Source organism: Onychomys torridus, chromosome 17 (assembly GCF_903995425.1).
Source record: "Onychomys torridus chromosome 17, mOncTor1.1, whole genome shotgun sequence".
Taxonomy (NCBI): Eukaryota; Metazoa; Chordata; class Mammalia; order Rodentia; family Cricetidae; genus Onychomys; species Onychomys torridus.
In genome coordinates, this window is record NC_050459.1 from 1,107,693 (window position 1) to 1,121,885 (window position 14,193).

Here is a 14,193-nt window from a genome sequence, read left to right on the forward strand (position 1 = left end):
ATTGAGTTCAAGACCAGCCAGAGGTACTTGAGACTCTTGTCACCAAAAACAAGAAAGAAAAGAAAAGAAAAGGGCTTCACAACGAAAAGATAATGTCGACACTAATATCCTAGTTAATATCAAACATTTCAAAGCTTTATTAGTGAAGACAGTATCCACAAATAGACAATCTACTGAATGGAACACATCAGACCACGTGTGAATTTTTATTCATTCTTTTATTTTAGTGCTGGGGGTGGAACTCAGAGACCCACTCATGCTAGGCAAAGTGCATGTCATTGAGGTACAGCCCAGACACATGGTAGTGTGGCTCTACTAAGGGGTTCATGGGCTGGAAAGAGCAAGTGAGATCATCCACAGCAGGGGAGGTGTCTCAGGGACTCTCTCAAGATCCCAAAGGACTCAGAGCAGGGACACTGGGGATGAATAAGGTGGCTGGAACTAGAGCAGAGTGACCCCAAGTAGTCTGCACACCTAGGGGAAGCACAGACCCTCAGTGACGAGGGCAGGGAGCCGAGGGCTGCTCACACACCCAGAAGTTTAGCTCGGTGCATTTATTATCATTCCAGTCATCCATGAACAGCTCCACACAGTCCTCATCCCCATCATTGTTGGGCTCCCCTTCTTTCCAAAAGCTGCAAACATCATCAGTCATCAGAAACAGCCATCACACCCAGAACCCACCCCATAAACAGCAAAGAAGACCTGGACTGAGTCTTCCATGGTAAAAGACCAGGAACCAACCAGAGTGCATGGGACAACTTTAGGAAAATGTGGGCTCTAACCTCACCTCCACGAGAATCAGCCCAGCAAAGCAAAAATGGGGACTTAAGCTGGGGGGTGAGAATGCCGAGGTGATACGGGGCTGTAGTTACTATGCTCTCTGAGTGTTTTCCACAGTGCAGGCTGTGTTTAGAGTGAGGGTCATCTTCCTGCGAGCTATTTTCTGAGCCATGGATTCTAAGAGTTCACCTGAGCTGCAGAGGGGTGTCATCCACCCACTGCCAAGAACCTTCACGTCTGTGGTCACTGAGGCCAATCCAGGACCGTTGGTTCTTCCTCACATTCCAGTATTTCATGAATCTCTGAATGGATACAGCAGTTGAGAGAAAGGTCTATGATGCCATCATCCATCCATAACCCACTCTTCCCTGCCTCCCATCCAAGCCTTTCTGCTCCCAAGCCTCGGGCTGTTAGTCCAGTTGTGTGGACTGGCTGGTGAAGGCATGCCATAGGTGCAGGTCAAAGTGCACACGTGTGGAATATGTTCACTTACATTTCAGCTCAAAGGTGTGTCCCAGGAGGGTCACACGATGATTCAAAGCTCCTCTGATTCCCTTCACACCTAACCCACCTCTCATGTGTTCTTCCCCTACAGGACCTCCCCACTCCAGTGTGCCTCCTCCTTCAGGAAGCCCCCTCTGACTGCATCTCCTCCATGTCCCACAGCCTCCCATCTGGAATCCAATGCCTAGGACAAAGTGGTAGGATTGTTGTGGCCCCACTCACCTGCTCTTCAACACTGTTGATAATCACCAGGTGGGCTCCAAGATCCTGGCAGGAGGAGGCTGAGGCTTCCCAGCTGCCCAGAGTCCTGGAGAAGAGGTAGCAGCTTCCCTGGAAGAGCTCCCAGTCCCAGGGGCAGGGCCGGCAGAGGCCAGCTGCAGAGTAAGCAGTGCAGTGGGGACACATGAGCTCAGGGCCTGGGTTCTCTTCTCCCCTCTGCCTTGGGCCTTAGAGCCCAGGGCTGGGCTTCTATTTCAGCTACCACCCCAGTGCTCCCAAAACCCAGACCACAATCCCTGTGCTCTATCCCGCCTGCCTCGGTGGAAGCCCAGAAGGCAGATGCCAACCCCTCTGATGACCCCTCAGCTCCCTCCTAACTCAGGCCCTGGAGCCTCACCCAGCGAGACATTGATCTGAGTCAGCTGATGCTGGATCTGCTCCAGGTTATGTGTCTGCGCAGGAGGAACAGCAACTACAAGAAGAGATTTGCAACAATTAAGCACCAATTGTGTGCCTGGTGCAGAGCTAGACCCACAAGATCACTGTTGGTGGTCACAGTGACCCCAGGAGCCCATTTCACAGGCCAGGACACTGAGCCTCAGACCCTACCCTGTTAGTCCCAACACTGCCAGGACACAGGACCTGATACAGGTCCATGGCCTCCCACGTCCTGCCACACCCCCAGCATGCCTGTGCCCATGCTTGCCCACCTCACACAGCCTCAGGGTCCTCTCCCCCTCAGGGCCCCAGGTGACCCTCACCCAAGCTGGAGCTCCCCTGCTGATCTGGGGCCTGTCCCTGTGGGTATGCACGAATCCTGGAAACTGCAAGAGAGAAGGAAGGGCACACCCACACCCTCTATGAGCACTGATGGTCCCTGGCTGTGCCAAGTTCAGCTCCAAGGGGAAGATGGGCCCCATTTCAGAGAGGGACAGTCAGCTGTCTCTGTCACACATGAAATGAGGGCTGTGCAGTTTAGATGTCCCAACTCGGATGAATTTGGGAGCTAGGCAAAAACCATCCCAGAGGGAAAATCTAAAAGCTCAGTCAGTGTCCCATGCTGGAGTTCAACAAGTTTTATAGTTTAACAAGTGCAAAAATGAAATACTAAACAAAGTTTAAAAAAAAAAACAGACAAAACTCCCCCAGAAACAAACAAACAAACCACAAAATAACCTAAAAGGATTCCGAATTCCAGTTCCCCTTCCCCAGCCCTGCCCTGACTGACCTTGAACCAGGATGGCCAACATCAGCACAAAGAGGCCCAGAGAGATGAGAAGCAGGAGAAGCCAGGGCACTCGGGTCAGACATTCTGCAGGATGGGCAGATGAGCACAGCTGAGGTCTCAGGGGCAGATCCTGCCCTGCTGTGTTCATTCTGCAGAGGACCCCGACACCTCTGCCCCTGAGTCACCCCAGTACCTGGCATGCTCTTGGAGCTGCAAATGAGACCCTCGGGGTTGTTCTCAGCAAATCCCTGGCCTCCAAATGTGACCTCCTCCTCTGAATGGGACAGAACACAGCAGCTGACCTCCAGAGCTCGGCCACCTCCCCCACCCCAAGCTGGAGGTCATGCACATATCACCCTGGATCCTGGACCCAGCCCCCCTGATGGTACCCAGATGTGCCCAGCCTCACCATGGTTCTTTGGCTGCTGGGTCTCTGGCTCTCCTGCCATCTTCTGCTTGTCTTGACTCCCTCTCTGCACCTCCTCTCTGCCCTGGGATTTATATAACCCCATGGCCTTCTGGGGCACCCCCTGTGAAGTCCATTCTTCTCTGACTCAGGAGGAAAAAAAGGGAACAGGATGGGGACATCCTCACCCCGGAAAAGTGTGGGGAGAGAGGCATTGCTTGACTCAGCTAGAAGAGAAGGTGCTAGGGTGGGACCTGGAGCTTGAAGCAGTCAGTCATAGTGCCCATGCAGGCAGTAAAGAACAGTGACAGGATGTATGCTAGTCAGCAGCTCACTGTCTCCTTTTCATACAGTATGGGATCCCTCACCTAGGGAATGCCGCCACCCACATAGCTTTCCTACCTCAACTAATTGAGACAATTCTCCCTAGGCTTGCCCAGTAGCCTGTCCCTTAGGTGATCCTAACTTGCGTCAAGTGATTCCTCTACAAGTCACCCCCAGTCAGGGACTTCCATCATCATCGATAGGAGTTTCTATTTCTTCCCGTGAAACAGAATGGTGTCTCTCTCTTCCACTGTCAAGCTGACAGATGCCGGTGATGGAGCTTCAGACATCGTGTGACAAGTCAGCTAACTAATCTCTGAGGGCAGAGTGGTCTCTGGTGTCCAGTTGCTCATAGATGGTTTTTATGGTTTCAAAGTCAACATTGAAAAGAACATCTTTCCATCTTGGAGGAAAGCTTCTCATGACTTGGGATGTTCTTAAGAGAAGTGAGACATCATGTCCTTTGGAGAAGCCTTTTAAAACTCCACAATAAATAACTTAAAAGCTTCAGGAAATCCCTGAAGCTCAGCAGCTACACCAGGCCCCTCCCCACATGCGCATTAGCAGGAAGGACTGCTGAGAGACACCTTCAGACCAGCTGAGATGCCTAGAAGAGGTTCAGACCAATTGAACTGGCTACAAAAGACGTTCTCTGACTTGGGCTATGTAGTGTGCTTCTGGCTTCCAGTTGTCCAGAGCTTTAACCCATGCCAGGGTGAGCTCACCATAATGCAGCTGTATGCATCATTTTCACTCCTGTGAGTAACCACTGATACACACTCCCATGGGTAAGCACTGATACACACTCCCATGAGTAACCACTGATACACACTCCTGTGAGTACTGTGAGTAACCACTGATGCACACTCCTGTGAGTAACCACTGATACACACTCCTGTGAGTAACCACTGATGCACACTCCTGTGAGTAACCACTGATGCACACTCCTGTGAGTAACCACTGATGCACACTCCTGTGAGTAACCACTGATGCACACTCCTGTGAGTAACCACTGATACACACTCCTGTGAGTAACCACTGATGCACACTCCTGTGAGTAACCACTGATGCACTCCTGTGAGTAACCACTGATGCACACTCCCGTGAGTAACCACTGATACACACTCCTGTGAGTAACCACTGATGCACACTCCTGTGAGTACTGTGAGTAACCACTGATACACACTCCTGTGAGTAACCACTGATACACACTCCTGTGAGTAACCACTGATGCACACTCCTGTGGGTAACCACTGATGCACATTCCTGTGAGTAACCACTGATGCACACTCCTGTGAGTAACCACTGATGCACACTCCTGTGAGTACTGTGAGTAACCACTGATACACACTCCTGTGAGTAACCACTGATACACACTCCCATGGGTAACCACTGATACACACTCCCATGAGTAACCACTGATGCACACTCCTGTGAGTAACCACTGATGCACACTCCTGTGAGTAACCACTGATACATATTCCTATGAGTAACCACTGATACACACTCCTGTGAGTAACCACTGATACACACTCCTGTGAGTAACCACTGATACACACTCCTGTGAGTAACCACTGATGCGCACTCCTGTGAGTAACCACTGATACACACTCCTGTGAGTAACCACTGATGCACACTCCTGTGAGTAACCACTGATACACACTCCTGTGAGTAACCGCTGATGCACTCCTGTGAGTAACCACTGATGCACTCCTGTGAGTAACCACTGATACACACTCCTATGAGTAACCACTGATGCGCACTCCTGTGAGTAACCACTGATACACACTCCTGTGAGTAACCACTGATACACTCCTGTGAGTAACCACTGATGCACTCCTGTGAGTAACCACTGATACACACTCCTGTGAGTAACCACTGATGCACTCCTGTGAGTAACCACTGATACACACTCCTATGAGTAACCACTGATACACTCCTGTGAGTAACCACTGATGCACTACTGTGAGTAACCACTGATACACACTCCTATGAGTAACCACTGATACACACTCCTGTGAGTAACCACTGATACACACTCCTGTGAGTAACCACTGATACACACTCCTGTGAGTAACCACTGATACACACTCCTATGAGTAACCACTGATGCACACTCCTGTGAGTAACCACTGATACACACTCCTGTGAGTAACCACAAATAAACCCATTGGCTCACCCAGGTAGTCTTTGGTGGTGTGTTTACTTCATCTGTCATTAATTCCCTGTCTCAGATACACAGGTGTCCTTTCACTTCTCTCCGGGAGCAGAGCCTCATCACAGCAGATGGCACTCTGGCCTTTCTAGATGACCTTTGACCTGTTGTCTTCTCTGCCCCTCCCAGGTGACAAACACTGCTGAAACTCAGTGCTTCCAGTGGGGCTGTGTTCCTCGACAGTTTTGAGGGAAGAATTTCACAGGCTGTCAGCCCCAGGTGAGGCTCCTCTATAATGGCAGTAGTCACACCACCCTGAAAATGTGTGAGATCATGGGACACTTGTAATTCCAAGTGCACACATAAAACCAAACATCCCCCCTTGGACTGGAGAGATGGCTCAGTGGTTAAGAGCACAGACTGCTCTTCCAGAGGACCTGAGTTCAATTCCCAGCTCACAACCACCTGTAATGAGATCTGGTGCCCTCTTCTGGCCTGCAAGGACACATGCAGACAGAGCACTGTATACATAATAAATAAATAAATCTTTAAAAAACAAACAAACATCCCCATATTCCAGGGCTGGAACTGCAGCTGGCATCTGGTGGTGTTGTTTCCTGGTACTCCAATTATTGCTTGTTACCATGTCTTCAATGGCTGGAAGGAGTCAGGGAGTTCTCTGGGGTCTCTCTCTTCTCTCTCTCTCTCTCTCTCTCTCTCTCTCTCTCTCTCTCTCTCTTTGAGGGTTTCTCTGTGTAGCTTTGTGCCTTTCCTGGAACTCACTTTATAGACCAGGCTAGCCTCAAACTCACAGAGATCCACCTGCCTCTGCCTCCCGCATGCTGGGATTAAAGGCATGCACCACCATCACCCGACCCAGGGTCTCTCTTTAAAAAAAAAAAAAAAAAAAAGACCCCCTCCAAAAAATAGAAGGCCTAAACATGACTGTTGTGGAGTAGTCTTTGTACACTGTGAAGATTTGTCACTCAGATTGGTTTAATAAAAAGCTAAATGGCCAATAACTAGGCAGGATTTCCGGGGCAGAGAGGATACTGGGAAGAAGAAAGGCTGAGTTGCAGGGAGATGCCATGAGACACAGAGTGAGCAGGATGAACAGTATGTAGATGAGGTTAAACAAGCCTCAGGGAAGCATATAAATTAATGGGTTCATTTAAGTTCTAAGAACTGGTTAGAAATAAGCCTAAGCTATCAGCCGAGCTTTATAATTAGTGAGAAGTCTCTGTGTCATTTACTTGGAAGCTGGCTGGTGAGACAGAGAAAGACTGCTTATGACTGCACTCGGCCGATGTTTGACAAAAAGGCCAGGAACACAGTGGGACCAAGTCAGTATCTGCAATAAATAGTTCTGGGGAAACTGGATGCCCACATACAGAAGAATCACATTAGACCTGTATCTGTGACCCCATACAAAATGAGTTCCAAGTGGATCAAAGACCTCAATTTGAACCTGAAACACTAAAATTGCTATCAGGAAACATAGGCAACCCTACAGGATATAGCTGTAAGAAAGAACTTTCTAAACAGGACTCCATTTGCCAAGGAATTAAGGCCAACAATTGATAACCAGGGCCTCATAAAACTAAAAATCTTCTGCACAGCTAAGGGGAAAAAAATCAGTGGACTGATGAGGAAGTCCACAGAATGAGAGGGAATCTTTGCCAGCTGAAAGAGGATTAATATCCCGAATGCATAAAGAACTAAAAAAGAGAGAGAGAGAGAGAGAGAGAGAGAGAGACAAGGAAACAAATTACCCAATTAAAAAACAGGCTAGGGATCTAAACAGAGTTCTCAACAGAAATAAAAATGACTGAGAAATAAGGCAAAAAGTGATTGGCTTCCTTAGAAACTGGGGAAATGCAAATTAAAACAATCTGAGATTTTTATTTTACCCTAGTGAGGATGGCTAAGATCAGCAACCGACTGACATGGAATGCTGCTGAGGCTGTAAGGAAAAGGGACCCTCACCAGTGTTGGTGGGAACACAAACTGGTGCAGCCACTGCAGAAACCGATTTGGAGAATCCTCAAAAAGCTAAAAAAAAAAAAAAAAAAAAGAAGAAGAAAAAAGAAAAAAAAAGATACATCTATCTTATAACCCAGCTATACCACTCCTGAGGATATGCCCAAAGGACTCATCCTACTCCTCAGATCCATGCTGAACCATGCTCATTGGTACTCTATTCACAATAACTAGGAAATGGAAACAACCTACATGTCCTTCAACAAATGAATAGATAATGAAAATCTGTACATACATACAATGGAATACTATTCAACTATAAATAAAAAGGTAAACCATAAAATTCACAGGCAAATTAATGAAACTAGAAAAAATACATTGAGTGAGGTAACCCAGACCCAAAAAGCAAAGGTCACATGGTCTCTTTCATCTGTGGTTCCCAGCTCCACTCCTCAGATATGAGTGTAGCTACCACCCCTCATCAAGAAAGCTTCTCTTTACAGCTTTACAGATCATCACAGGAAACCAGTAGGTTCATCTACATCAAAGCTCCTCCCTCTATGGCTCAGGAAACATTGCCAAAGGGGGTGGAAAGATGGTAAGATCCAGACTCCCCGGAAGTCGGCTGTGAAATAGTCTCTCCTAGAAATGACTGCATACACAAGTTGGAACAATGGCAATATTGATGGCATATTAATGTGTAAGGGGAAATTTTTAATGGGATCCCAACCCTAGACAAAGAACTACAGGCAAATTATGACTGCTAGGAGGATGAGAATTAGCCTCTCTGAGGGACGAGCTCCTTTATTGGTTGTCCATTGCAGAGTGGTCAGCCCTGAAAAAAACACATACACACAAACAACAAAAAACTGACTCATCAGGTTGTATTTATATTTATACATACACATACATATATATGTAATAATAATAAAGAAAAAAGCTATTAATTTGAGGCGGACATGGGTGGGATTAGATGGAGAAAAGGAGGGGAAATTTTTAATGTCATTATGTAACCAATCACTTTATATAACTATGTACTAATATTTTTAAAACAATGTTAATTTTCAATTAAATGTCTATGCTGGTTTAAAAAATGATTATTTTTAACTATGTCCATATGTGCGTGGACTTGTGTATGTGAGTGCAGTGCCTGCAGATGCCAGAACAGGGAGTTAGAGTCTCTGGATCTGGAGTTACAGGCAGTTGTGAGCCACCTGATGTGGATGCTGGGAATTGAACTCAGATCTTCTAAAAGAGCAATATGTTTTTTGCTGGGTCCCTGCAAGTATCATGGAAGTCAGGGAAATGAACCAAAAAGAGATGAGAATGAAAACTCAGCCCAGCCCAATTTAGTCTGGATCAAACTTCTAGAGAGTCTGATGCCAGGTAGTGACTTATTGCCAGCATATTTAAACACAGTACAATTGGGGGGCGGGGAGTTTCCAGGCAACAATCAGTCCAGTTCCAGGTGCACAATCAAGCTTAAGCAGTGACTATATAGAAACCCCTTTGCGAGGTACATGTGACCATGAAGATAAAGCTTAAGGGCCTAGGATCTGGTGTGGTCTCTGACCAAGATAGCATAGAGGTCAGCAGGCTATAAAGAACATGTGACATCTCCCCTAAGGATGGCTTCTGTTAACTGGGAGATAAAGATAAAGATCTAGGGAGGGAGAGTCTGGAATGAACATTCTGGGGATTTGGTACGGTCTGACTCTGCAGATAGCAAAGATGACCAAGTCATTAACAACATCCACACCCAGATTTATTTCCTCCATTGACAATACATCCCTAAATATTTTACATTCCTGGTATTTATCTATGACTACAGGGACCTCATGCACTCTCTTCTCTTAAATGCTGAGTCAGCTCCTCAGTCCCTGGAGTCTCTTTTTAAATTTTTTCATTTGATGTTTTTTAAGACAGGGTTTCATGTAGCCCAGGCTGGCCAAGAGTTCTTGGATGGCGTGCGCCACTGTGACCACCTCAGGGGTCTCTTTTATTGACTGATTTATTGATTGTGTGTGTGTGTGTGTGTGTGTGTGTGTGTGTGTGTGTGTGAAAGAGAGAGACAGAGGGACAGAGAAAGAGAATAATATACTTGTGTGCACAGCAGGCAGGTGGAAGGCAGAAGACAACCTGCAGGTGTCAGTTGTCTTTTTTCCATGTGGGCTCCTTGGATGGAACTCAGGTTGTCAGGCTTGATGGCCAGCACCTTTACCCATGGAGCCATCTTGGCAGCTCTCTGGAGTCTTTTATGAGACCCTCAGCTCATTTATGAGGACCTACTCTCATGAGCTGACCTTCTGTGATGGTTGATATTGATTATCAACTTGACAGGACCCAGAATCACCGTGGAAACAAGCCTTGGGCATGTCTGTGAGACATTTTCAGGTTAGGTTAACTGACCAGAACACCAAAGAGCTGGGCATCGCCAGCCTCCTGCCCACCAACCTCAGTGGTTCTTTTTGAGAACAAGTGAAAGAGCAAAGGAAGCACCAGGCTCCAGAAACTTTGTGAGTTTTTGCTGTTCTAGTCTTCTAGTCTGAGAGCATCTCTTACAGCAGCTGTACAAAACGGATGCACACATCTGGAAGAAGTGCTCCTAAAATGTGTAGGACATGGAACATGAGGGATCAGAATGGCCAAGTTGGGGGAGGGAGGGAGTGGGAGAGCAACGAAACAGATATCTTGTATGGGGGGGGGGGGCATTATGGGGTTAGGGAGAAACCTGGTGCTAGGGAAATTCCCAGGAATCCACAAAGATGACCCCAGCTTACGCTCCTAGCAATAGCGGAGAGGGTGCCTGAACTGGTCTTCCCCTGTAATCAGATTGGTTGACTACCCTAATTGTCATCGTAGAACCTTCAACCAGTAACTGATGGAAGCAGATGCAGAGATCCACAACTAAACACTGGGCTGAGCTCCTGGAGGCCAGTTTAAGAGAGAGAGGAGGGATTGTACGAGCAGAGGTCAGTGGTGGAGGTAGGGCGTCAAGATCATGATGGAGAAACCCACAGAGAGAGTTGACCCAAGCTAGTGGGAGTTCACAGACTCTGGACTGACAGCTGGGGAACCTGTATGGGACAGAACTAGGCCCTCTGGGTGTGGGTGGCAGTTGTGTGACTTGATCTGTTTGTGGGGCTCCTGGCAGTGAGACCAGGATTTATCCCTGGTGCCTGAACTGGCTTTGTTGGAACCCATTCCCTATGGTGGGATACCTTGCTCAGCCTTGATGCATGGCAAGGGGCTCGGCCCTGCCTAAACTTGGTACGCCAGACTTTGTTGACTCCCCAAGGGCAGGTCTTACCCTCTCTGAGGAATGGATGGGGGGCAGGAGAGGGAGGGAGAGGGAACTGTGGTTGGTATGTAAAATGAAAAAAAAAAAAAGAAAAGAATGTGTAAGACAAAAACCTAGAGGCATTTGAGGGTTAATAATAACTGTTCGTGAATGAATGAAGAGAATAATAGTGACAGATTGAATAGAGAGAAAGGAGAGAGAAAGAGAATGTGAATACAGTGAGAGGGTATGTATTCCCAACCCTGTTGAAAACAACAGAGCAGCTTCAGCCAGGAATGGTGGCACACACCTTTAATCACAACACTCAAGAGGTAGAGGCAAGTGGGTCTCTGTGAGTTCAAGGCCAGCCTGGTCTACATATTCAATCTAGAGCTTCATAGTGAGACCCTTTCTCAAACAATCAAACCTGGGGAACACACTTGTAGAACAAAAGACATTGTAGACAGTAATGTGTTGTTTGATGTTTACTATCAAACATACTGTTAAGCCCCCTCTACCTCCTCAGGCACCTTTAGCATGCCCCACCCCTCCTTCACGCCCCCCATTCCTCCTCTCTCCCACTGAGTCCAGTCCAGTTATGATCGCCTATGGAAGGTTGGCTGATCTTCTTGACTTGACCCTGTGCAGGTCCCATATAGGTATCCAGGCTGCAGTGAGTTCATGCCGGCAATGACCCTGCCATGTCCAAAAGACATTTCACAGTGCCCTCTCCCATCTCTCAGCTTTTAAACTCTTTCTGTCCTTTCTTCTACAGTATTCCCTGAGTTTTGGGGTGGGGCACTGATCTAGATGGCTCATTTATGGATGAGCACTTAATAGTCAGCTAACTCTCAGCACCATTAGAACTCACTGTATTAACTGCTGCCCACAGCAGAAAGAAGTCTTTCTGGTCAAGGTTGAGAGAAGCATTGATCTGTGAGCAGAAGCATATATTTATAAAGAAATTTGACTATATTCAGCAATACAACAATGACATGTTCCCTCCTAGGGTCTATGGCCTCCAGAGCCATGGGCTTTTGACCAAGTTTAAAACACTGAACATGAATTCCTTCCTGTGGATCATGCCTCAAACCCAATCAGAAAGCGGCTGGTTACTCCCATAACCTTCATATAACACTAGCACATCTCCTGGCAGGTCAGGATTGTAGCATGCAGGGCTTGCCACTGGGTGAAACAGTTGTTGACTTTTCTTCCCCAGCAGTCTGTATAGCACCCTGCAGCTCTATGAAAGCTGGCAGAGAGGATGTCTTCAAGTCCGTTTCAACTTGATTTGTCTGTGTCCTGTAAAGCAACATATGTTGTATCCTCAGCAAAAGGATTTCATCATCTACTTCATTGTCAGGGTATTTTATCCTGGCAACCAGGGGAAGGAAGAACGAGATGGGTGCTACAGCCTGAGTGGCTCAAGGATGCAAACATATTTATCACAGTTCTGGGTGTTGTGAAGTTGAAGGTCAAGATGCAAGCAGACGTGATGAATGGAGAAGCCTGCCTCCCAGTTCGTAACTTCTTACCATGTCCTCACAGGTTGGTTGGAAGGGCGTTCACCATGTCTGAGCGAGGGGCTGAGGATTAAAACAGAGACAAGACAGTGGGTCATTGTCTCAGTAGAATGCCCTTTATTGAAGGAGGGAAGAGGTCTTAAATACAGACTTACAGCACAGTAGAAGATCCTGGGAGGGCAGAAGTTCGCTACCCATGTTTTACATTCTAACATTACACCAATATGCAGGATACGCAAACAAGGAACCTCTGGTTAGCTGTTCAGGAGGAAGGAAACCAGCAGAGAATCAGCATAGGGAGGACATCTGATCAAGGTCAACAAGCAAGGCAACAGCTACCCAAAGAACAGGGGTCGGGACCCAACAGAAGGGGTGTGAAAATTTTCTGTAATCACTTCTTTTATGATTAACTGATGTCCCTGGAACTAATAAAATTCATTAGGCCTTTCCATCCCCAAACATATACAAATAGTAAAAACTACTGAGACACTCTCAGACACAATGAACAGCCTTGAAAGAAACAGAGACCAGCCAAACAGTCCAGAAGAAACAAAGATCCGCTGAGCTACCTGGAAAGGGCTCAACCCATGAGCCTCCGCTCTAACCTGGTGAGCTTTCTGCAGACTGTGCCCTGTAATCCAGATTCCCAGATTTGTGAGCTGTCACCCATGCTGGGGTGGGATTTGGTGATGCCGCTGTCTTTGAGTCATTTCTGATCCTGTAAGTAATACCTCACCCATATTTCAAAGGAAATCCCAACAAAACTTACTGGTTAGCTAGGGTTCGCACTTTGGTGGTGTCCTTACTTTGGACTGTCACTGGTTTCCTATCTGGAGACATTTGTTCCCATCTTCCCCAGGTATAGTGTCACAAAATAGCTCCACCACATGATTTGTGTGGTGCTTGGGCTGGAGCTCAGGGTTTGGCATGCTAGACAAACAGTCTACAAAACTGAACTACATCTTCAGCTGTCCCCAAACCTGCCAATTTCTAGTTTGTTTTTGAAACAGGGTCTCCTGAAGCTCAGTTTCAACTGAACTTGCATTTGTATGCCAGAATGACCTTGAACTCTTGATCCGAAATCCCCCCGCCCCCGACTCTACCCACGCCTCCATTTCTGAGTGCTGGGATTGCAGGCATGGGCCACCACAGCCAGAAAGTCTGCTAATTCTTAGCTAGTTGCCTAGCAGTACCATGATTGGTAAAAGAAAAAGTAATGGATTGACTGGTCCCATTAAAACTGACACATCAATATCCTAACCACACAAACTGATGTCTTCAAGTGGGGACTGCAACGGGAGAATCCTCTCAAGCAGAATTCGTGCCCTTGTTAAAAGAACTGCAACTTTTTACCAAGATGGAACCCAAAGTGGAACAGGAAACTGCTGCCTCTCCCCAAACTGAAGCCAACACAAAACCCCTGAAAGTGAGAGCCAGCAATGGGGCTGGAGAGACGGCTCAGTCAGTAAAGTGTTTGCCAGGCAAGTATGATGGCCTGAGTTCAGATCCAGACACACCAGTCGAGCCTATAACCCCAGCCCTGTAGAGTGGGAGGGTGGAAAAGAGGTTACCTGGGGTTTGCCAGCCATCCAGTCTAGCTGAATTGATAAGCCCCTCAGGTTCTATGAGAGACACTGTCTCAAAAAACAAAAACAAACAAAAAGAGTGGGGCCAGTGAGATGGCTCAGTGGGTAAAGGCGCTTGCTGCCAAACAACCTGAGTTTGATCCTGGGCATTGAGCCCCTAGGAATTGAGCTCCAGCAGTCATCAAAGACTATGGATAAAATGCAA

At 47.2% G+C, this 14,193-nt stretch overlaps 1 protein-coding gene across 1 annotated transcript; it reads right to left on the bottom strand.

The window, feature by feature from the left end:
- Positions 1 to 233: 233 nt before the first annotated feature.
- On the bottom strand, positions 234 to 3,183 carry LOC118568849 (CD209 antigen-like protein 2). Its single transcript, XM_036166339.1, has 8 exons — positions 3,144 to 3,183; positions 2,928 to 3,008; positions 2,735 to 2,818; positions 2,262 to 2,330; positions 1,904 to 1,978; positions 1,510 to 1,661; positions 973 to 1,085; positions 234 to 635 (listed from the first exon to the last, which is right to left on the bottom strand). Exons 1-8 carry the CDS (start codon positions 3,181 to 3,183, stop codon positions 494 to 496), a joined length of 756 nt encoding a protein of 251 aa, XP_036022232.1. The 3' UTR covers positions 234 to 493.
- Positions 3,184 to 14,193: the final 11,010 nt, after the last annotated feature.